Raw genomic sequence first — 21,530 nt, forward strand, 5'->3', positions numbered from 1 at the left:
GAAGCTGTGAGGGTTTGAGACTGTAACAATGGAGTCAGGTAGAGTATTCCAGGCATTGACCACTCTTGCTGAAGTCATATTTTCTGTAATCGAGTTTGGAGTGGTTTATCTTGAGTTTGTATCGATTGTTTGCCCCTATATTATTGTGGTTGAAGCTGAAAAAATTGTTGATAGGATCATTAACATTAAGGCTGATACAATTTACATGGTTAACCAAAACCAAACTGCATAACCAATTCTGTACGGGTCAACATTAGCAGAAAAATCCTTTTACAAGTTTATATATTTTGAAAGCATGGGCCCTGATAATGGAACACTTGCAGAATGAAATTTCTTTTCTACATTCAGATGAAGCTGAAGCTCTTGAACATCTTTTTCTTTTGCAGAAAAGCTATAATAATTATTATGTTGAAGCCTTAAAAGGTAAATTTCCTGCTGGTGTTCCTGTATGCCCTTCCTATTTTTCTCCATGAAGATAAAAATGTGGAGATCTTGCAAGATACAGAGTTTTGTGGTAGCGTATCTCATAAGTAACAATGAAATTAGTTTTTGTAGAGGAAAAATATTGTGTGTGAATATTTGTAAGAACTCACGGAACAGAAAATGTCATTATCACTGAAATGTCATTACTAAAAGAAGCATTTTTATTGTATTTCATTTATTTGTATCCTACCTTTATTATTTTTACAAATAACTCATATTGAACACAACTTCCTCCTCCTATTTTCCCCACAACAACAACTTATGAGGTGGGTTGGAATGAGAGAAGTGACTGAGCCACCTGACTTTCAAGCTAGGGCAGAACTAGAACTCATGGTCTCCTGCTTTCTACTCTGATGCCTTAATCACTAGACCAAAATTTTCCAAACTTTGTTATTAACTGCAGTACACATGCATGCAGTACATACATTCACATCTCAATATTCCAATGAATACACCAACACATTCACTATGCCTCTCATATCTCATATGAGCCATGGTGGCGCAGCGGTTAAAATATATAACTGAGTTGAAAAATGACTATATGAAGGAAAAATGAATGATCAAGAAGGAAGCAAAGACTGATAATGTTATAATTTGGTTGAACTAATGAGAATCTCACAAAAAGAGTAAAAAAAAATGGCAATATACAAACCAGCATATGATTGTGACAAAAGCAAGAATGTTTTGCAATAGAAATATAGCAATAATGAGCATTTAGACTTACAGTATATACTGCTTCACAGTGCTTTACAACCTTCTCTAAGCAGTTTACAGAGTCAGCATATATATAATAATTATATTATAATATATAATTATTATATAATTATATTATATAATATATATAATAATAATTTTACTAACCTCAGAAAGATGGAAGGTTGAGTCAACTTTGGGCCAGTAAGAATCAAATTGCCAAAATGCAGGCAGGCAGCAGAAGTAGCCTGATTACTGCATTCTATCTGACCAAACCTCAAAGTATTTCATCCACAATGATAACTTGTGTTCATTCATGCACTGCTAACTGTATCCCCTATTTTACCACATGCAGCTCTTAGCACCCCATTTCTATTTCATGCTACTTACTCTGATATTTAATACATAGATAATTCTCATTCCCATACAAGTTGACCATTTGGTTTCTTTTAATAAACATTTGTTCTTCACAAGAGAACACATACTACCTACTATTGGTACCTTTCTAGCAGCATTAGCACATCCTAAAAAATTTCCAGCAGTTTTCCTGTTTTCTTAACTATTTCACCAAAGGCACACAGATTTACTTTTTAGTTTTCATCGTTTACATATAACTTCTAATTCATTCAACTTTCCTAGTCAAGCACTGCTACCATGGTACCCAATGTCTTACTTTTCAGCTCAGTACTCCAGATTGCAGCATAATCTAACAATTGCTACAAATCAACTGTGTCTTCAACTAACATTATTATTAGCATATAAAAATATGTACAGACTGACATTTCTAACAAACACCATTCTGTCAGCTGAAGCATATGTTACATGTTGGTCCACGACCAAGAAGAGATTGCATACTTGAAGTACTCCATTCTCAATGCTGAACCATTAATTAAGCATTCAATTTATCCTCATGCAAACTGTTCTGATACATCACTCACACTGCATTCAGCAACCATATTTCAATCCATACCCAGACCAAATATTTCAGAATTCAAGCATTATCACTTTATTATATATATCACTTTATCATATATTTCTTCTCAATCAACAAATGTACAGTGACTTTCTCATTCATTTCATTCGTTTAATATCCATTGCAAAGCATGAAGCTGCATCGTTGCATTGCATTTCCCCAATTTTGCTCAGTCACTTGTTACACTTTCAATCATAATTCTGCTGAAGTTTCTCAGCCATTTTTATTATTTTTTTATTAATAAAATGGTGAACATATCTAACACTCTTTCCTCCTCCTATTTTCCTCACAACAACCATCCTGTGAAGTGAGTTGGACTGAGAAAGCATGAATGGCCCAAAGTCATCCTGCTGCTTTTTCATGCCTAAGGCAAGACTAACAACTTCATCTTAACAACTATATCAAACTGGCTGTATTTTAAAAGCTTTAAAATATAATTTTAAACTTCTTTTTAAAAATTAAAATGTTTAAAATAAAGTTTACTTTTACTATTTTTCTCATTGCCTAGGCCCTAGGGCAACAACAAGCATTCTTCCAAATGTTATTTGTATACAGTCTTTACCGATACATTAAGCCAACTCTATAACCATTCCATGAGTCTATAGTCTAATATTCTCCTGTTACACTATTTACACCTCCGCCTTACCCATTCTTCAATCTCCCACAATATTCACAACACTGTGAAGATGCTAGTTGTCACTTTTAAAGTTTTCTATGGCATGGGGCCATATTACCTATCCCCAAAGGCTCTGCTGTCCATGAGATCTGGAAGAATAGGCATGCTCCCAATCCCATTGATGAAGCAGTATTTCCTGAAGGGCTCCAGGAACATGCTAATGACAATACTGGTTAGTTTTAGCATATTTAGCCAGTGTGCCACAAACACAATTGCTCATTTTTATTTGAGCATGTTAATGCCATTTATTTTTATTTTATTGTATTTGATTCATTTGATTTGTCAATTGCTTACAAGATAATAGATGTAAGGATAAACATGAGTAAGAATACAAGAAATAGGTATGAATAAATGGGAACAATAGGACAGGGACGGTAGGCATGATGGTGCACTTATGCACACCCCTTACAGACCTCTTAGGAATGGGGTGAGGTCAATAGGGGTTAGTTTGAGGTTAAAGGAGTCGGGGTTAGAGGATGTAACAACAGATTCAGGTAGTGCATTCCAGGCATTGACCACTCTGTTGCTGAAGTCGTACTTTCTGCTATCCAGTTTGAAGCGATTTACGTTGAATTTGTATCTGTTGTATGCTCTTGTATTGTTGTGGTTGAAGCCGAAGTAGTCATTGACTGGTAGGACATTGTAGCAGATAATTGTGTGTGTTACACTTAAGTCTAACTGTAGCCAGCAAAGTTCAAGGTTGTCTGTCCAAGCCCAAAATCTCAAGCCTGGTGATATAAGGTATTCTGTTGTGAGCAGGAGTGTAGTATTCTTCTCGTGAAATATTTCTGGACTTGCTCGATTGTATCGTCTGATATGCAGTGCGGATTCCAGACTGATGAGCTTTATTCGAGTACTGGTCTGGCAAAGGTTTTGTATGCTCTAGTTAGCAATTCGATATTTCCGGAGGAGAAGCTTCATAAGATTAGATTTACAACTCTTCATGCCTTTTTGGCAATGCTGTTACAGTGAGCTCTGGCTCTTTCATATGAGAACTGCAAGGCCCTTGACAGAGTGAGGATCATCAACGAGGTCATATCCGCCTAGTTTGTATTTGGTATTTTTTTTACCAATGTGTAGGAAAGAGCATTTGTTGGTCGAGATTTGGAATTGCCAGATGTTTGACAATTCAGACACATAATCAAGGTAGCTTTGAAGGATAGTAGCATTGTCAGGGGTGTTGAATAGTTTTACGTCATCTGCAAAGAGGATGCAGTTGCTTGTAAGGTGATCGCAAAGGTCATTTATATAGAATATAAAGAGCGTGGGTCCTAGAATGCTGCCTTGGGGGACACCGCTGTTAACTGGAACAGGGTTTGATATAGCGCTCCCTATTTTTACTATTTGTTGCCTGTTTGACAGGAATGCAGTAATCCACTCTATGCAAACATCTAGTTGTCCAATCAAGAGACAATATTGTAAGCCATCATACTGTTGCCCACATCCCAAACCCTCAAAGAAGCAAGTAAGATACTGAGACATAGTGAGAACAAGACAGTAGGATTGCCTGCTAGAATAAAATCTCTTCAGAATGTTTAGTCAAGATAATAAAACTTTTGCTGCTTTACTTCGACAGCAATATGGTTTTCTGTCTAAGGAAAGTTAATATAGTCCTCTTGAAATGGGAATGCCATATAAACTAAACAACGCATACACATTTATATATTGCATGAGACAGTAACTGAAGAAATGACATATAGATCATCTAGGTTTACTTTTTCCTTTTATTTCCCATTACCAATATTGCAATGCAATTTTAAAACCAAACCTTTGCAGAAAGCATTCAAAACCATCTCAAATAGTACCACAGCACAAAATCCCTGAGTACAACTTCTTAGAGGCTTTCAAGTATTCCGAAATATGTTAAATATTTTACAAATACTTTTGCTACATAATATTAAGTAACCAACTCAAGATTTCTGGGTTGAATTTCACAAGAAAATTTGTTGAGTATTATTTGGGTTGTGAGCAAATTTTAACTTTGTCAATGGATGTAGAGTTTGCTGGGAGTTAATCTTATCTTGTAAATTTTACTTCTAATCTGGGTAAGAAAAGAATATGGCTGTTAGTCCCATAATACTGAAAGATGGGATCTAGCTTACATTAAAAGCAAATATCCAAGTCTTTCTCTTGCAGGGCGATTTTTAGAAAGGCTAAGCACTATTTTGTATTCTCTCAGCACTTCTTTACTTAAAATTTCGGCACATGTTCCTCTTTTGTTGTTCTAAAATAGTGTTTCTCAACCTGTTAGCTAAGTAATTCTGGGACTAGAAGTCTCCACATGTTAAAATGTGAAAAACACAGGATTGAAGAGTGTTCAATACAAAAGTTGAAAAATATTTCTAAGAGCAAGGCTGATGATAGAAAATCAGAATGTTATGGTAAGCATAATATGTATTTCCCTTTTGTCTTATTTTCTTTTAAACAGCTAGATAGATCAAAACATTTTGTTAATAAATGTTCGAATGTGAAATCAATTCTTTTGTAAGTGTAACATTTCCTTTTGCAAAATCATACTCGTCTCCTCTAAATACTAAAACAGAGTTGTATTATTCTGACCTACCACACTGAATGCAAGCTGTGCCTTTCTCCAACTGCGAAGAAATAGATTAGTCTTCATATTGAAGGCTTTAACATGGAGTTGATAAGTTGTGTTCTGCAGTGAACACTTTTGCAAAGCTTTGTCAATGTCAAATTTACATTAAATAAATAGCAGCTTGTATTCAAATTGTGAGGGACTTGATTAAACAAATATTTCATTTGAAGCAGCTGATCTTTGATATAAGAAAAGGAAAGAGACTGTATGCAAAAAGAACTGTGACTACTTAAATTGTACTTTTAAAAGGAGCTTGATTCACTTGGTGAAATCTTGATGATCAAAAATAATTTTCAGTTTCAATACTCATTTTAGAAGAAATTAAACAAGATCTGTTTCTGATTGAGAAATGAATGCTATTTTTTAACACAGGGTCATCCTTTGGGGATTAAACTCAACAATCAACTTGCAATTAAGCAAATGACATCTCTTCAAAGCCTTTATTCAGTGAGAGTGAATATCTGCTGGGATGGTAGTTCTTCCATTTTCTGTAACATTTAATAAAGGTTTGAAATATGGTATTGTGTGCCATCAAAAATCCCTGGTCTAAATTCCACATAAACACGAGGAAGCTGAAAACATGGGTTCCTCTTTTTATTTAAAGGATTTCAATTTGATTTAAAATGTTATTGCTCTGTGTTATAATTTTCTATTTTGCCTACATTGAAGAATATTCCTTTGAGAGTTTTGGGGCTTTTTTTTTTTTTTTTTTTTTTAGAAAAGCACTGTAAATAAGTCATTACGTACTTTTAAATTTCATGGTCTTTCTGATAGAATATCGTGACTTATTAAAGACCATGATGAGAACTGCTGAAATCCCCAACAGGCTTCCAAGAATGGGTGGGCCACGTGGGCTGTATTCCTGCACAACGCCTGAGAGAAGAGGGGAAATTATGCGACCCACAGCTGAAACAGACTGACCAACACCAATGACCATGCCACTGGCCTGATCCCCACCCAGCATTAGTTCAAGTTCTGTAATACATGTACGTCCCACAGTGGTTGAAAATGCTAAAAATGTACAAGATAAAACGATTGTCCAAAGACTTTCTGATACAGAATACAGAAACATAAAAAGGCAGGTAAGAAGAGTAGAGTGTAATAACATAGCAAAAGTATTGTGCCTATAATACTTAGTGATAGGTCCTAGGAGAAATCCAGCAGCTACTCCAAGTGTGCTACCATAACTAATTAGGTAGCCAGTGAGTTTGGGCTTCATTCCAAACCTTTCTTCGAGGCCCAAGACAAAATTGCTATGATAGAGCATAACCGCAACAGACATCAGGAGCCGTATCAAAAAAACATCCCCCAGATTAGAATTTGCAACACTGCCAAGCCTCTTCAGCACAGGCATAACTTGAATGCAAGAGGAGTTCCTAAGATGAGCAGATGACGTGGCTTTGTGAGTTGAAGTCGTAGTCTGAAAGCCGTGCTTTACTTCCTCTGAAATATGACTTCTGGCTTTGTTAATAATGGTCCATTCACGACTGTGCATCTTTTTCCAATACCGTAGCAACAGCCAAAAAACAACTGCAAAGGAATTTGACCAATGAGTTACACTATGGCACTCTATCACATGTCAGTTATGAAAAAGTAATTAATGCAATGGCACTTCTTTGAACTAAGCAGCTATTTTCTCAAGACAGCCAAACAGTTGTCATACATCTGCAGCATAACTTTATCTTATTTATTTATCTGATTAATACCCTGCCCCCCCCTTTTTTTTTACAGTTGGAGGAGTGGGGCATGTAAGTGGTAGGTTACTTGCAACTGCAATAGTCAACATTTATGAAACAAAATCTAAGATAAAATTCAAATCAGGAAAAGAAGTGTGTTCCCAGAAATATAATTCTGGCCCAACTGGTGATAAAGTATAAAATGTCAGCATAAATCAAATCACATACCAGCATTCAAGACAAAGATGGAAGCACAGATGAATGCAGTCAAGTAAAAGCCGCCTTCTAGCTCTGTAAGATAGCCTCCAACAACTGGTCCCAAAATGAAACCAAAATTCGAAATAGCATTGAAATATCCAATTACTAAGAGGCGCTCCTTCTTAGGAACCATATCAGAAATGAGTACTTTGGAAACGGAATGCGTATGTTTGAAAATACCTAAAATTAACAAAAAAGATAAGTAGACAAGCAAAATTTGAATAACTCAAGTTCTTAAGTGAATCACTGCAATTGTTAAGTCAGTAACATGGTTGCCCAAATTTTGATCATGTGAAGCATGGGGATGCTGCAATGGTCACAAGTGTAAAAAACAGTCATAAGTCTCTTTTTTCAGTGTTGTTGTAGTTTTTGAAAGGTCACTAAAGAAATGGTTGTAAGCCAAGGACTACCTGATTTATAAATAAAAACAAAACAGAGAACAAAATGATGCTATTTAAAAATTCAATCAATTTGTCAACAATTTGTAAATCAAATAATAAATTTTATAAAATATTTTAGGAAAAAAAAGTATGGCATTAATTTGTACCATATAAGTCATACATTTTTATCGCATTGGTGGTAAGTGTTCCCACAGTTCCCATAACAGAAAAAAATCAGTAGTGAAAGAATATCCTGTTAACTATCGACAAGCAAGACATGAGCAAGTAGCAATTATCCTACTTATCTAGCCAAGCAACAAGATATACATGATAACTATCTGATACTAGCAGAACTTGTATTACTAGTCATAAATAGTCTTATTCAAGGACTTCTGAGTGATCTGAATCAAAAGAAGAGCAGAGACATGTTAACAAAGATCAAATGACTGGTGATAGCCCTTTCCAGATAATTAGAGGATGAGAGATCACCTGCATATGCTACAGATCAGGGGTCTCCAACCTTGGCAATTTTAAGACTTCTGGATTTCAACTCCCAATCAATCAATCAATTCATAATTACAGTTTCTCTGAGTTAAAATGGCAATCTGATCCATCAGCCCCTTTATCTAATGAACTAAAGTTGGATATGAATAGAAACATAGAAACTTACCCACAAAGGTTCGAGCAATGGCAAATAAAAATACATTGGTGGATATACTAAGCACAAAATAACCTAATGCACTGAAGAGGATGCATACAAGCAGGCAATGGGGTCTTCCAACTAAATCACTCCAAGATCCCTAAAAAGAAAACATAAATGTTTTGAGATCAATATATCTGTTTATTAATCATGCACAGATTATATTCAAATTTAGATGCGAGTAGAAGATTCAATGAAATAAATAATAAGCTCCTTATAATTAATTTAAATGCTTCTGACTTTCTGGATTCTACTGATTTATTTATGCCTTTACCCATATTTTCCCAATAACCTACATCTAAATATGTGACATCTATCATTTGTACATTTCTAACATATTTACTAATAGTATATTTATTTTATCCTGCTCTTCTTCATAAAGCTCAAGACAGATTTCTTTTTCTCATCTCTTCCTTGGGACCTGTCAATTTCTCTTCATTTTAGTCACCAAACATCAGTCCTATAGGGTAGATTGGGCTGAAAGAAATGACTGATGAAAAATCACCAAATGAATTTTGTTGCCAGAGTTAGAGCTGTACATGAGTTTTCCCATTCCTACTCCAACATTTTAGCCATTTAGCCACACTGATTTTATAGTGAGTAAGTAAATACCTTGTTGCTTAACAAAGTAAATTACAGGTAGGTATAGCAACATTTGATTTACTGCAATTAATAGATATAAGGGCCCATTTAATGAAAGTCAAAATTCTGTTACTGTGAGGCTAGCATACATGTGGTTGAGGCTACTGAATGTGCAGTTGCCATAGATAGTTTTATATGTAACTGTTGTTTTTGTAGAATGGAGACAAATATGGAAAAATGAAAAAAAAAAGGCTCATTTGAGGAACTGCAGAAGATAGTAGGTGTATGGAGTTAGCCTCTTTGATTCTTACATGTTACAGATATAGAAGCAGTTAAAAACGGCTATGGCTATTCAAAATTAGATTGTGCTGTAGGGATGAACAATTTTTGTTGTATAATTTTTGTATTGAAGGATATATGTACTTTTTAAAAACTAAGCCTCATCTCACTATACTATATATCCAAGATGCATAGGATAATTTTTTTAGCTTTAAAAATATTGTTTGTATTTCATCTTTCTTATGTTGGTATGTAACCATAATAACTAGTTGATCTGATTTGAAGTTAAATAGCTTTATAAAAGGTATTTTTGTATCTTCTAGGATACCAGCCCTGGTATTCTCAGTTGATCTCTTTTCCAAGTACTAATAGCCCAATTGTTATTTGATGTTTAGGGCATACAAGCAAGTGCAACCGCTTGCAATATTGCCAGTGAAATAGTTCTAAAACAGAAGTAGTTTCCCACACCTGGGATAATTTATTCTACAACAGCATAACAATACATGAAGTTGGCTTGGATTTGCCTATTTTTAAAGTGTCATTTTTTTATCAATGCTTTCAGTTTCAAAGCTATAAAATATATTTAAAGTAAAATAAAGCTATACCAATATTTTTAATAGAAAGGTCTGTCTGGGAGACAAACCCAGTTTATTGCAGTGACAGTTCAAAACAAAAATGTATTTTAAACACCACATTCTCTTTACAGCATCATACTATTCCAAACCTTTGAAAAAAATCAGTAATTATTTATGAATTAAGAATATAAAGTTACCACAAAGGTGCTGGAAAAGAGTTGGAGCATTCCATATAAAGATCCTAGAAGAAAAAATAGTGAAATAAAAGTATATAAATGATCATTCTGCAATAGATTTTCAGTAGGAAGAAAGCAAATTATTGTTGACATCACTGGTAATATTTTTGGCCAGATACATTTCTTAAAACCAATTTTTGGGGAACGTTTCGATAACTTCATGTGAAAAGGAAGAATAAAGAAGTGGCATATATAACTCTCTAGGGAAAAAAAAGAATATACACCAACATCCATTGGCATGGGTTTTTTTTTTTAATGGCAGAGCCACTGCTGCAGACTGAGATGAATCTACTATTGTGGAAGGTTTGATTTTATGAACTTTTATGAACTTTTTTATATAAATAAAGACATTGGAGTTTGAACTATTTCTGATGAAAAAAGATAACAAGTAATGTAACCACTAAAACTGGGAAAACCAGTCTGTCCAGCAATTTGTGCTAAAGGATATCAAACATTCAAATGATTTCAGTTTTAAGTGTCTTCCCTGAATACTTAAGTTATAAAAAGTTAAGACGTCCCTGCAGATCTTACTGCAGTAGTCATTACCAACTACTGGCAATAGGGGGCAGTGGTCATCTCGCTTCAAGGCCACTGAGCCAGCACTGCCCCAAAACATTTCCGCAGTCTTGTGGCATCATGGAGCAGGTAGCTACCTCCCCATCAAAGTGGTACCTACTTTTTAGTTATAATGCTTATATACTTCAGATATTAGTAGTCCTTGATAATTTTCAGTCAAATGAGGAAGCTCTGATTTTAATTTATAAAATAACAGAATAATAGAGTTGGAAGGGAACTTGGAGCTCTTCCAGTCCAAACCTCTGCTCAGGTGGGAAACCCTGTACCATTTGAGACAAATGGTTGTCCAATTTCCTCTTAAAAACTTCCAGCATTGGAGTATTCACAACTTCTGGAGGCAAGTTGTTCCACTGATTAATTGTTCTAACTGCCAGGAAAATTCGCCTTAGTTCTAGGTTGCTTTTCTCCTTGATTAGTTTCCATCCATTGCTTCTTGTCCTTCCCTCAAGTGCTTTGGAGAATAGGTTGACTCCCTCTTCTTTGTGTCAACCCCTTAGACATTGGAACATTACTATGTCATCCCTATCCCTTCTTTTTATTAAAGTAGACATACCCAATTTGAGCAACCATTCTTTATATATTTTAGCCTTCAATCCCCTAATCATCTTTGTTGCTCTTCTCTGCACTGTTTCAAGAGTCTCAAAATCTTCTTTACATCATGGCAACCAAAGCAATATGGATGCAATATTCCAAATGTAGTCTTGCCAAGGCATTATGGTATTATGTGGTATTAAAACTTTAAGTGATCTTGATTCTATCCCTGTTAATGTAGCCTAGGATTGTGTTGGCTATTTTGGCAGCTGCAGCACACTGCTGGCTCATATTTAAATGATTTTCCACTAGGACTCCCAAGATTCCTCTTGCAGTTACTACTATTGAGCCAGGTATCACCTATACCAGTGAAGGCTAACCTTTTCGGCACCAATCCCAAAATGCAATGTGTGCACACGCCCCGCGCATCCCTATTCATGCATGCGTGACCCCCTGTACCCTTCGTGCATATGTCCCAACTCCCGTGCATGTGCAACAGAGACCTGAAAACCAGATGGTTGGTGGGAGGCACCCGTGTGCATGCATGGCGGAGCTGAGCTGGAGCGATGGCTCATGTGCCCGGAGAGAGGGCTCTACCACCAATAGGTTCGCCATCATGGACCTATGCTATACCTGTGCATTTGGTTTTTCTTGCCTAAATGTAGAACCTTACTTTTTTCACCACTTTATTTCATTTGGTGAAAAAAGTAAGGTTCTACATAGGCAATGTTTGCTAAATTATACCCCATTTAAGCTTTTGTTTTAAAGATAAGTCTTCATCAAGAGTAAGGAAGTTTATTGTTGTAACCACAGTTTACACCATGTTGTAATACACATGTTATAAAATACATTAAACTAACAGTAAGTTACAACAATAAACATACTACGCTTCCAAGGGTCTTATCCTGAAAAAATGACTTGCTTCTAATCTAGTCTAATCTTTAATTAAGAAAAATGGCCTGCTTACCTACCACTCCTGCCACTGTTGAACTTACTCCTAAAGATTTCACATGAAGGTTTAATAAGGGAACAACCATACTGACACCAAAGAAATCCTGAAAATAGACAACAATTGTTTTTTTAAATTAAGTGAGAATATTAACATTTGCTAATAACAATCCATTGATCGGCATTTAACTATATTTTATCACTACTGTACAACCATAATTCCTGAATAGACAAGAATTCTTTTCTGTAGTATTCAACAGAAAGAAGTAATATTTGCTTACAATACTTTAAAAAAAAATCAATGAAATATTTCCAGACATGATGTACATCTCTGCTATCATTATTCTAGTCAAGTAAGTACAACCAGAAAGGTTGTAAATTAGTAATTGAAAGCTAAACCACGTAAGAAGTTACAAAGCAGATATTGAACTTAAAAAAATTAAAGACACAATTCAAAAATCAGCCAAAGATTAGAGGAATTCACTGCTGATCACTTGTATAAGGCTAGAATTCTAGATTCATTATTCGCATTCCCAAACAAAAGAAACTGTATGACAGAGCAGATATTTTTCTAATTAAAATGCTCCAGAATGCTAGTAGAGTACAAATTAGTTTCATTTAAAATAAGACAAAATAAATTATTGCAACCCTCAGAAGTGTGAACCAAGTATCAACCACATAGCAAGAGCTATGATCCTCTGGTGATTACATGCACATTCCTTCCATTTCCTATTGTTGATTTACTCCATATTCAACCTGGGACTGGAAATGCTGCCATGATTTTCAGTCTATGACACATTTAGCCTTCGGTGTTTTAACCCACAATATATCATAAAATTAATCTGAGTGTAAATTTTGTGTGCCAACCCTTTTTTGACTCAAAGTAGCTATATACTAGTAATCATAAGCAATATTTTATTTTATTTTTACTTGACAATTGAGAGCATGGTAGTATGACAGAGAAAAACTGTGGTTTTTCTTTTTTCATTGGAGAAGAATGAAAAATGTATTAGAATACAATTTGGGGGTTTGGGGAAATTCTGGAAAGCAAACCAGGGAGATGTTAGATATTATTTCTGCCATGCTTTCTGTTACCATGATTGAAAACCACTTAAAGTATGTTCAAGTAAACCAACACTCCTTCAAACAACAGTATACTTTCCAAGCAGGACAGCTGGTATTAGTATTGAGGGATGGAAAGTCTCTGGATATGGAGCCTTTATTTAACTAAGATACTCAAGAACTGACTGGGTGTGGGGTATAAAAATGAAGGCAAATGAATAAATAGTGACCAAAATGAAAATGCTTTCTGGGGATCAGGTCATATGGTATTCGTATTTGTCATATGCAGTACTCATTGGATGGAGGATCAGAAATCACTGAATTCAGCAATAGCTTCTCTTGCAGGGGAGATGGCCGGCATAAAAAAAATAATAAACAAATAAATGACTAAACTGTGCCTCATCTCTGGATATCGATTATCACTCAAAAATAATTCCAGGTGAACTTGAGAAAGGCTGTGTACTCATCAATGAAAATATGCCAAAAAAGAAACCGGAACTTTTTCTGCAGAAAAACCAAGCATGCGACCTAACTTCCAAATGTCAAATGACACCACCCCCCACAAATAAAAAAATAAAATAAATCCTCGATCAGTCTGTCAACTCCGCTCCTTTCGGAAGTTTGCTTTTCTTCCAACGCCAAGACTTGGATCCAGACAGAGGGCTGCCTCTGAGCACATGCAGAGTGTAAGACTTCTCCACCCTTCAGGGCTTGAATGCGGAAAAAGTCGCCCCAAGGCAAGGGCCGAGTGACTGGAAGAAGCCGCTGCTGGCTCAGGCGGGTGTCGGCCCACGAGAGCTCAGCCCGAGCTTTAACCAAGCCGCTACGGTAACCGCGCAGCCTCGTCAGCTCACCAGAAAGCCCACCGCGTAGAGACACAGCAAGAATCGGTTGGGCCAAACAGCCCTGCCTCGGAATAACGACGACAACGACGCCGCCACCGCCACCGCCTGGGGCCTTTCCACCTCATCCAGGAAAGGATTAAGCGGGTCGCTCCCGCCTCCCCCATTCTCCATGCGTCGCGGGGCGAAGTGGGGAAAGAAACCCTGCCGCAGCCCGGCACGCCTCTCGCGGGTGGGCAACCGGGCGATAGAGGGGCAGAGAAGCGACAGGTAGCCGCGGACCGGCTTCGCCGCGTAGGCAGATGACGAGATGTGGGGCGGGGCGAGGCGGGCAGTTGCAGTCGCAAAAACAGCAACAAGGAAAGCGACGGCTTTCTTTCAGAAGGAGCCGACTTAGGTTGTGGATGCTGGAAAGCCCTTTTTGGCCCACTTGTGCTTTTCTGGGGTCTGGATATTATTAAAAAACATTGTTTGTCGAGGTCTTGAATGCCTTTTCAAGGCATTTTGCAAGGAAAGAGAATGAGGACAATGCATTCACGGTGCTCAGGTTTTCAAAACGAAGGAAGTCCTTCGGGTGGAATTAGTATTACAGATAGTCCTTTGAACAGGTGACAAACGGCACTGAAAAAAGGGACTTATGTCCCTTTTTTTCACACGACCGTTGCAGCAGATCAAAATTAGGATGCTTGACGACTGACTCATATTTATGACGGTTGCAGTGTCCTGGGATCATGTGATCATCTTTTGTGACCTTACAAGCAAAGTCAATGGGGAAGCCGGATTCATTTAACAAACGGGTACTAACTTAATAACTGCAGTGATTCACTTAACAACTGAGGCATGAAAGCTCATAAAATGGGACAAAATTCACTTAACAAATGTTTCACTTAGCAATGGGTCATATGTCAAAGACAACCTGCATAAGATTTAGATGCGTGGGATGGGACAAGCTGAGTCCATATTTCAATGCCCCTGAGTTCAATGGAATTTAAACACCTAATAAAAGCATGGGATTAAAGCAGTCTTTGTGCATACTTGAATAAAGCATCAGCCTCTGAATTTCTGGTTGCTACTTAGGGGTGAGGTTGTCTTAGGCTTTTTGAAGCTCAACTATAATGCAATAGCTATAATGCAAAGGAAAAACAGAAAATTCACAACAAGGCTCTGTGATAGGAGCTATCCTTTAGTTTAGTGTTTTGAAAAATAGTTTCAAAGGCCTGAATTTTAGAAATGTAATTCACATCACTAAATGATATAGGGATGGGGAGGAAGTAATTTAAACCAAGGACAGGAAATGATCTACTTGTATGATGCAGAATTTAAATATTTTGTTAAAGGTGAAGGGAAAATCAAAATCATACACATCATAGATATTTCTTAGGTTGCTGTGCTTTTCCTAGGATACGGTCCTGCTTTAAAACATCAAAGTTCTGCTTTCAAGATAGGGTTTGTTTATTTGTGTCAGAAGCATCACAATTAAAATAAGGCATACCATATGACATAACATTTAAAATATAAAAGGATAGGATAAAAGAAATAAACACTCAAATTTGGGCAGAAATGTTATCTTCCAGTTGCTCAATTTCAGACTAACGGGAAAGTGTAATTAACCACACACCTTAACCTCCAAGGCATCCTAGCAAAATGATTGGGCTATATGAAACAGGAAACTCGACTAGTCAGTCCACATTACGTTCAGTACTGTAGTTATTACTCTGCACCATCTGAACCTTATAATAGTAACCCACGCCTTCATTACAACTCACTAAAGATAACATGTGCTCTGTGTGAGGTTGAGGAACATTTAAAAGCTGTGTTGGATGCAAATACAATTGCCTATTACCTGGCATTAAACTTGATTGTGCAATTCAGATTGTTGTTTGGGGGCAGGGTTCTTGTTTTTAAGTTGTTGAATCTCTTTTGGACTTTTTAATTGTGTTTGATGTAGAGTGTTCTGAGGCCAAATAGATCTGGCAATGTACAAATCTCGTAAATTAATATATCAAGGGATCTTCTAAAGATACATTTGCCTTTTAAAACAGGTAGTTTGGTCTAGTGGTTAAGGTACCAGTCTAGAAAGCAGGTGACCATGGTTCCTATTCTCACTGTAGCCATGAAAGTCAGCTGGGTAACGTTGGGCCGGTCACTGTGTCTCAGCCCAGCCAATTTCACAGGATTGTTGCATGGGGAAAATAAGAGAGGAAGGAGTTTTGGATATGTTCACCGCCGAGTTGGTATAAAAATAATAAAGGCAGGAAATAAAAAAATAAATGTTTATCAGACCAATCCTTTTACATGTAGGTTTATAGATAACATTGTTACATCCCTCCCAAATAGTTTAAAATTATTATTTTTTAAATAATGTTTATTGAAAGTTTAAAAAAAAGACTATATTTAAAAAAAAGTGAAACACGTTCTCACATTTCTGCACATTGGTGGATTTTATTAGTTATTGCCAGGTCCGTGGGTATCATTGTTGATTTCCAGTTTGGGGAAAATTTAAAATTAATTTCTATAGCATTATAAGTATCAGGCTGTATTGTATGCTGTATACAAGAGCATGGCTACTCCTTTCGGTGCTCACACATGAGCATATAGTAATCCTTGAGATAATCTAGGTCCAGCTAATTTACACTTTTAGTGTTATTATTATTTCTATTCTATTCTAGAATAGGACTAGAACAGAACAGAGCAGAACAGAATATTCTAATGCAGGGGTGTCAAACTCTTATTCATTGAGGGCTGCATTAGGGTTGTGTTTCACCTTTGGGGCTAGATTGCGTGTGGCCAGGGTGGGTGTGGCCAGCTTGTGTGTCAGGGTCACATTGTCACATGTGTCGGGGCACCTGTGGTGGCCCAAACGCTCTGGTAGCGAAAATGGGCTCCTGAGCTCTGTTTTTGGCCATGACAACCTCCTGCAACACTTTGCCAGCAAAAACGGAGCTCGGGTGAGCCCCGTGGGCCCCCTAGGCCCCCTGGGCCCTGTGTTTGGCCACAATGGTCTCTAGCCCTGACAGATGGCTGCAGGAGACTATCACAGCCAAAAATGGGGCCTGGGAAGGCCACAGGAAGCCCTCCCGAGCTCCATTTTTTCTGGCAGAGGTACTACAGGCCGGTCCTTCACTGTTTCCAGAGTAGGCCCAAGGGTCAGATTTAAACACCTTGTGGGCCAAATCCAGCTCCCGGGTCTTGAGCTTGTGTCACTCTGTTCTAATGTGTACATTTCTACATCCAAGTCAAATATACTTGTCCCAATGCTGCCTTTTGCTGGTTCATCTTCTGTGATTAACTAGTCTATCTATATTCAGGGTTTGTAAGTGGTGAGTGTTTGGGTAATGTAAACCATCTATATGCTCCTAAAATTCTCATTGCCATGTTCTTTAACTGGGTAAAATGGTGCATCAAAGGGCAAAAATTATTGAACCTCTAATGGCTAACTTAAAAAATGTGTCCAGGACCCATGACTCTTGAAGTAATGAAATGTAGGAAAATTATGGCTACTTCAGTATTATTGGCTTCCGCTGCTGTGGTCATGTGATTCTCATTTTCCACCTTCCTTGACTTTTTCCAGTAAATGTCACGAGCCTTTGCTCCCTCCCTTTGGTCCCAGCAGTAGCAACTTACCTGCCTGTGGGAAAGGGGAGGAAGAGAGAGATATGGGATACCTAAAACATTTTATATAAAAAATAAATATTCAAGCCAGAGGTGGTATTCAGCAGGTTCTGACCAGTTCTGGAGAACAGTAGTGGAAATTTTGAGTAGTTTGCTGAACCGGCAAACATCACCTCTGACTGGAGATTTTACAGTATCCTTCCCCTTCCACACCCACCAAGCTTCGCCCACAGAACCAGTAATAAAAATTTTTGAACCCCACCACTGATTAAACAATTTTTTCTACTCAATAGAATTTTGTGAAGCTGGATGAATAGTAATGCTAGTAATATGCATAATCAGTTTTGAATATTTCTACAAATGTCCTTGTAAACATAAAAATTGTAAAAAATCTTTCATATGAGAAATATATTCGGTCCTATACTAAAACTGAAGACAAAGTAAATGGCCCTAAACATTTTTTGTGTGTTATACCCATGACTTCTCAGTTTTATAAAAAGAAAAGAAAAGAATCAACATATAAGGAAAATACTGTAATAATTTATTCAGTACTTCAATGGACCTTTTTTAAAAAAATAGTTTTTTTAGACGTAGGGAAAACAGAAAAATAATAATGGAAAACTGTGTATCATATATCAAACTAAATCCAATAAGAGTAAAAATAAATTAAAACCAGAAATGGTCTTAATCTAGTAAATTCTATGTTATACATGTGAATCTTACAAGATGTTATCTTTATCGGTAGAATGGATAATTGTTTCCATAAGACTGGCAGCCAAAGCTCTAGGGTGGATTTATTTTTCACAATGAAGCACGAGGCCTTCATTTTTATCTAAGAGATGGCACCATGAGATTTTCTATTAAGATTCATGAAATAAGTGGTATAGATGTTGTCTATTGTTCAGATTTGAAGTAATATAATTTAAAAGTAATATAAAAATTTGATTTTAAAAAAATCTCTTACAGTAGCTTTTTAGTTCCATGCAATTCTAATTGCAGTTATATTTTCAGACAGAAAAAAAGTGTCTAAATGATCCAAATGCTCATAAAAGCCAGGACGAAACTTTGCTATCTTCTATGACATTGACAGTGCAAGAGGTTCTTCTATTAGAACAGTATACTGCATGTATTTATTTAGGTGAGATTAAGTATTGTTTGTGATTTATAAAGCACTTCTGTTTCCCCAAAATAACTCAAGAAATCTTAATTGACAACATTTTTTAAAAAATAAGCATGATCTGGTAGAAGATTTGTTTTAAATAAATGCAAGGGATGACATAATTAGAAGAGGCACTGTTGTGGGATACTATGAAACCATGCATTGGAGTGAAAATAGCTGCCCCAGAATACTCAATATTTATTGAGTACTTAACTATTCTTGGAATTTATTTAGTACTTTTGAAACACATATTTTTGGTCAATGTATATATTTGAGGAATCAACTTTCCCCGATTTCATCTGTCTGTCCCTACAGATCTTACAGAATGGCAATGTTATGGGTTCCATTGTCTAGGGAGCTACATTTGGGCCCTTGCCAGTGGGCTTTTTCTGCTGTGGTGCACATATTGTGGAATCTTCTCCCAATAGAGAAAAGGTTGGCCTCATCACTCCTTCTTCCGGTTCTGTCTGGCTCTGTAGAACTGGTAGCTCTGAAGAGCAGCACACATAGAACTGGTTTTATGTCTGCTGATGTTTTGGCTCACCTACCCGCCTGGGCTCTTACCTGAACTTTATTTCCTGCTTTTTCAACCTCAGCTGCCATGTAAGGCACAGGTGCGGTTGAAAAAGCAGGAAAAAAAGTGCTTTTTCAAATGCTGTTTCTCTGCATGCAGCGCTGCTCAGCTGTCCAGGCAGCAAGCTGATGACAATTTACAGGTGTGCGCACAGCATGCAAGGAAGCACATTGTAAATCACTGAACCTCGTAAATCTCTGAACCAGTAGTTAGCCCTATCGGATCCCACCCCTGCTCCTGAGCTTCCACAGGTCCCTCAAGATGTAGTTATTCCAGTAGGCCGGGGACCCCAGGAGATGGGTAAACTTATTATTAATATTCCTCCATTTATTATTCTCTTCTTTAATTCTGTTTTTATAATTTCTAATTCTTTTTAATTATTATATAATGGTTTTAACTAATTAATGTATTAATTTTGTTTACTATTTTTACAGTAAAAAACACCACTTAAAGTAACTTTCCATGAGATGAGTGGCTATATATATTTGATAGATAGATCGATAGATCGACAGATAGATAGAAAAAAGTTACTGTATATAGGAAGAAAAGTTACTCTATATAGTCACATTTTTAACCAAAATACCATGAAAAATGTGCTACCCATGAATAAACTAACCCCCAAAACGTTTATATATTTTAATTTTCCCAGTTGGTTGATCTGTGGTAATCTGTACATTATCTATTTTTAAAGTTAAAAATTCAAGGGCCAGCTTATATATGGAATATATAGGTACTTTGAATAGTATTACCTCCAAATATACTCCTGGGTAAGCCCATCTGTGGACAAACTGAAGTGGGTCCATCTTGACACCAAAAATTCTTGTCTTATTTGTAAATGTATATGATAGTTGATCTCAAAAAGCTAAGCAAATTCAGTTCGGAGAGTGATCATAACAGAATCTCAAGGCGTCAGGCTAGATTGGAAAACAAAACAAAATCCAACCCTACCTTTCCCCCTAAAAAAGTAGACGTTTTCATACCCTTGCCACAAACACTATATTGATATGTTTATAAAGGCCTCAGGACTTGAGGTTGAGTTGAAAGAACCTTTTTTTAAATGCAATTTTAAAAACTCATTTTGTAACCACCTTCCCAAAGAATAACTAAATTAACATATTAAAGTACATTAAGAACCATTCTTTCTGTGTATCATTTTGCAAACTGATGAACTTTAAAAAAATAACAGAGACTTGAAAATACTTTATATTTGTAAAAGGCAATATTTGGTTTTGTGCTAAGTCAGGAATGCACAGCAATTTCCAATTATATGTACCAGTTTTGACATCTATCAGTCTCTCTGTCCACCAACTTCTAGCACAATTTTTATTTGCAAGAATGCCTTGCCCCTTCATAGGCTCCCTTGCTTTGTACAGAATGGACTTAACCTATACAGAAAAAAAAGAAAGTTAAGTGAAAAGGAAAGGAGAGTCAAAACATGTTAGAACAGAAGTGTTGGCAAGAAACTTGCTTACCATTGTAGCTGTGTTATGATCACTCTAATGATGTGCTGTCAAAATTGCAAATTATTCCACTGTCTCAAAAATTATCTAATTGTGTACTTCTGTGTTGAATTAGTTCAACAAATTCCTTTAGATCAGGGCTCTGCAAAGTGGTCAATATTGACTTCAATGACTTCAGTCAATGGGACTGTTCACTATTGTTATTATTTTACTAAAGTATTATTTATTAAAAAATTTTCATGTAGTGTGTTTGAAGGTGGATGAACAATCTGAAACTTCATGAAGAAGTCATTGACCTAAGAATCTGGGGACCCCTGGTTTAGACAGACCACTATGTGCAGAGAGAGGGAGGGAGGGAGGCATGCAGGGAGACTGGTTTGCAGATGTCCAACTACCATACAGAAAAGCTGTACAACTGAATAACATTTTATCTCTTTGGCAGTGTAAACCCAGATATCACCACCCCGATCTTACATATTTTAGAGGGATGCAGAGTAAAAATTTCCAGAATCCCAAGATAACCAAACCATCAATGATGCAGATTTGCTCTTCTGGGATATGTATTCCCAGAGCATCTGGATGGCATCAGGATGCAAAATACATCTGTTTATATTTGAAATTGAAAAATAATAGTACAGCCTGTTTTCTAAAAAGCATAG

At 36.6% G+C, this 21,530-nt stretch overlaps 2 protein-coding genes across 3 annotated transcripts in view; one reads left to right on the plus strand and one right to left on the minus strand.

Annotated features, from left to right (window-relative positions):
* Positions 1-650, plus strand: part of LOC113440861 (sodium/hydrogen exchanger 2) — a 41,895-nt gene extending 41,245 nt beyond the window's left edge. Inside the window, exon 12 of the mRNA XM_087938497.1 lies at positions 387-650. Within this exon, the coding sequence (XP_087794623.1) occupies positions 387-397 (11 nt within the window). The 3' untranslated portion in view covers positions 398-650. The remainder of the gene's footprint in view (positions 1-386) is intronic.
* A 3,881-nt stretch (positions 651-4,531) lies between these two features.
* Positions 4,532-14,395, minus strand: SLC67A2 (solute carrier family 67 member 2). 2 transcript variants are annotated; one of them, XM_026707462.2, is made up of 6 exons: positions 14,079-14,386; positions 12,182-12,269; positions 10,069-10,112; positions 8,406-8,535; positions 7,326-7,535; positions 4,532-6,951 (listed from the first exon to the last, which is right to left on the minus strand). In XM_026707462.2, exons 1-6 carry the CDS (start codon positions 14,238-14,240, stop codon positions 6,161-6,163), a joined length of 1,425 nt encoding a protein of 474 aa, XP_026563247.1. In that variant the 5' UTR covers positions 14,241-14,386; the 3' UTR covers positions 4,532-6,160. The 2 variants fall into 2 exon arrangements, with proteins under 2 accessions (XP_026563247.1, XP_087794625.1); XM_087938499.1 differs by lacking the exon at positions 12,182-12,269 and having other exon boundaries at positions 14,079-14,395.
* Positions 14,396-21,530: the final 7,135 nt, after the last annotated feature.

Source organism: Pseudonaja textilis, chromosome 8 (genome assembly GCF_049901715.1).
Source record: "Pseudonaja textilis isolate UNSWEBS1 chromosome 8, rPseTex1.2, whole genome shotgun sequence".
NCBI lineage: Eukaryota > Metazoa > Chordata > Lepidosauria > Squamata > Elapidae > Pseudonaja > Pseudonaja textilis.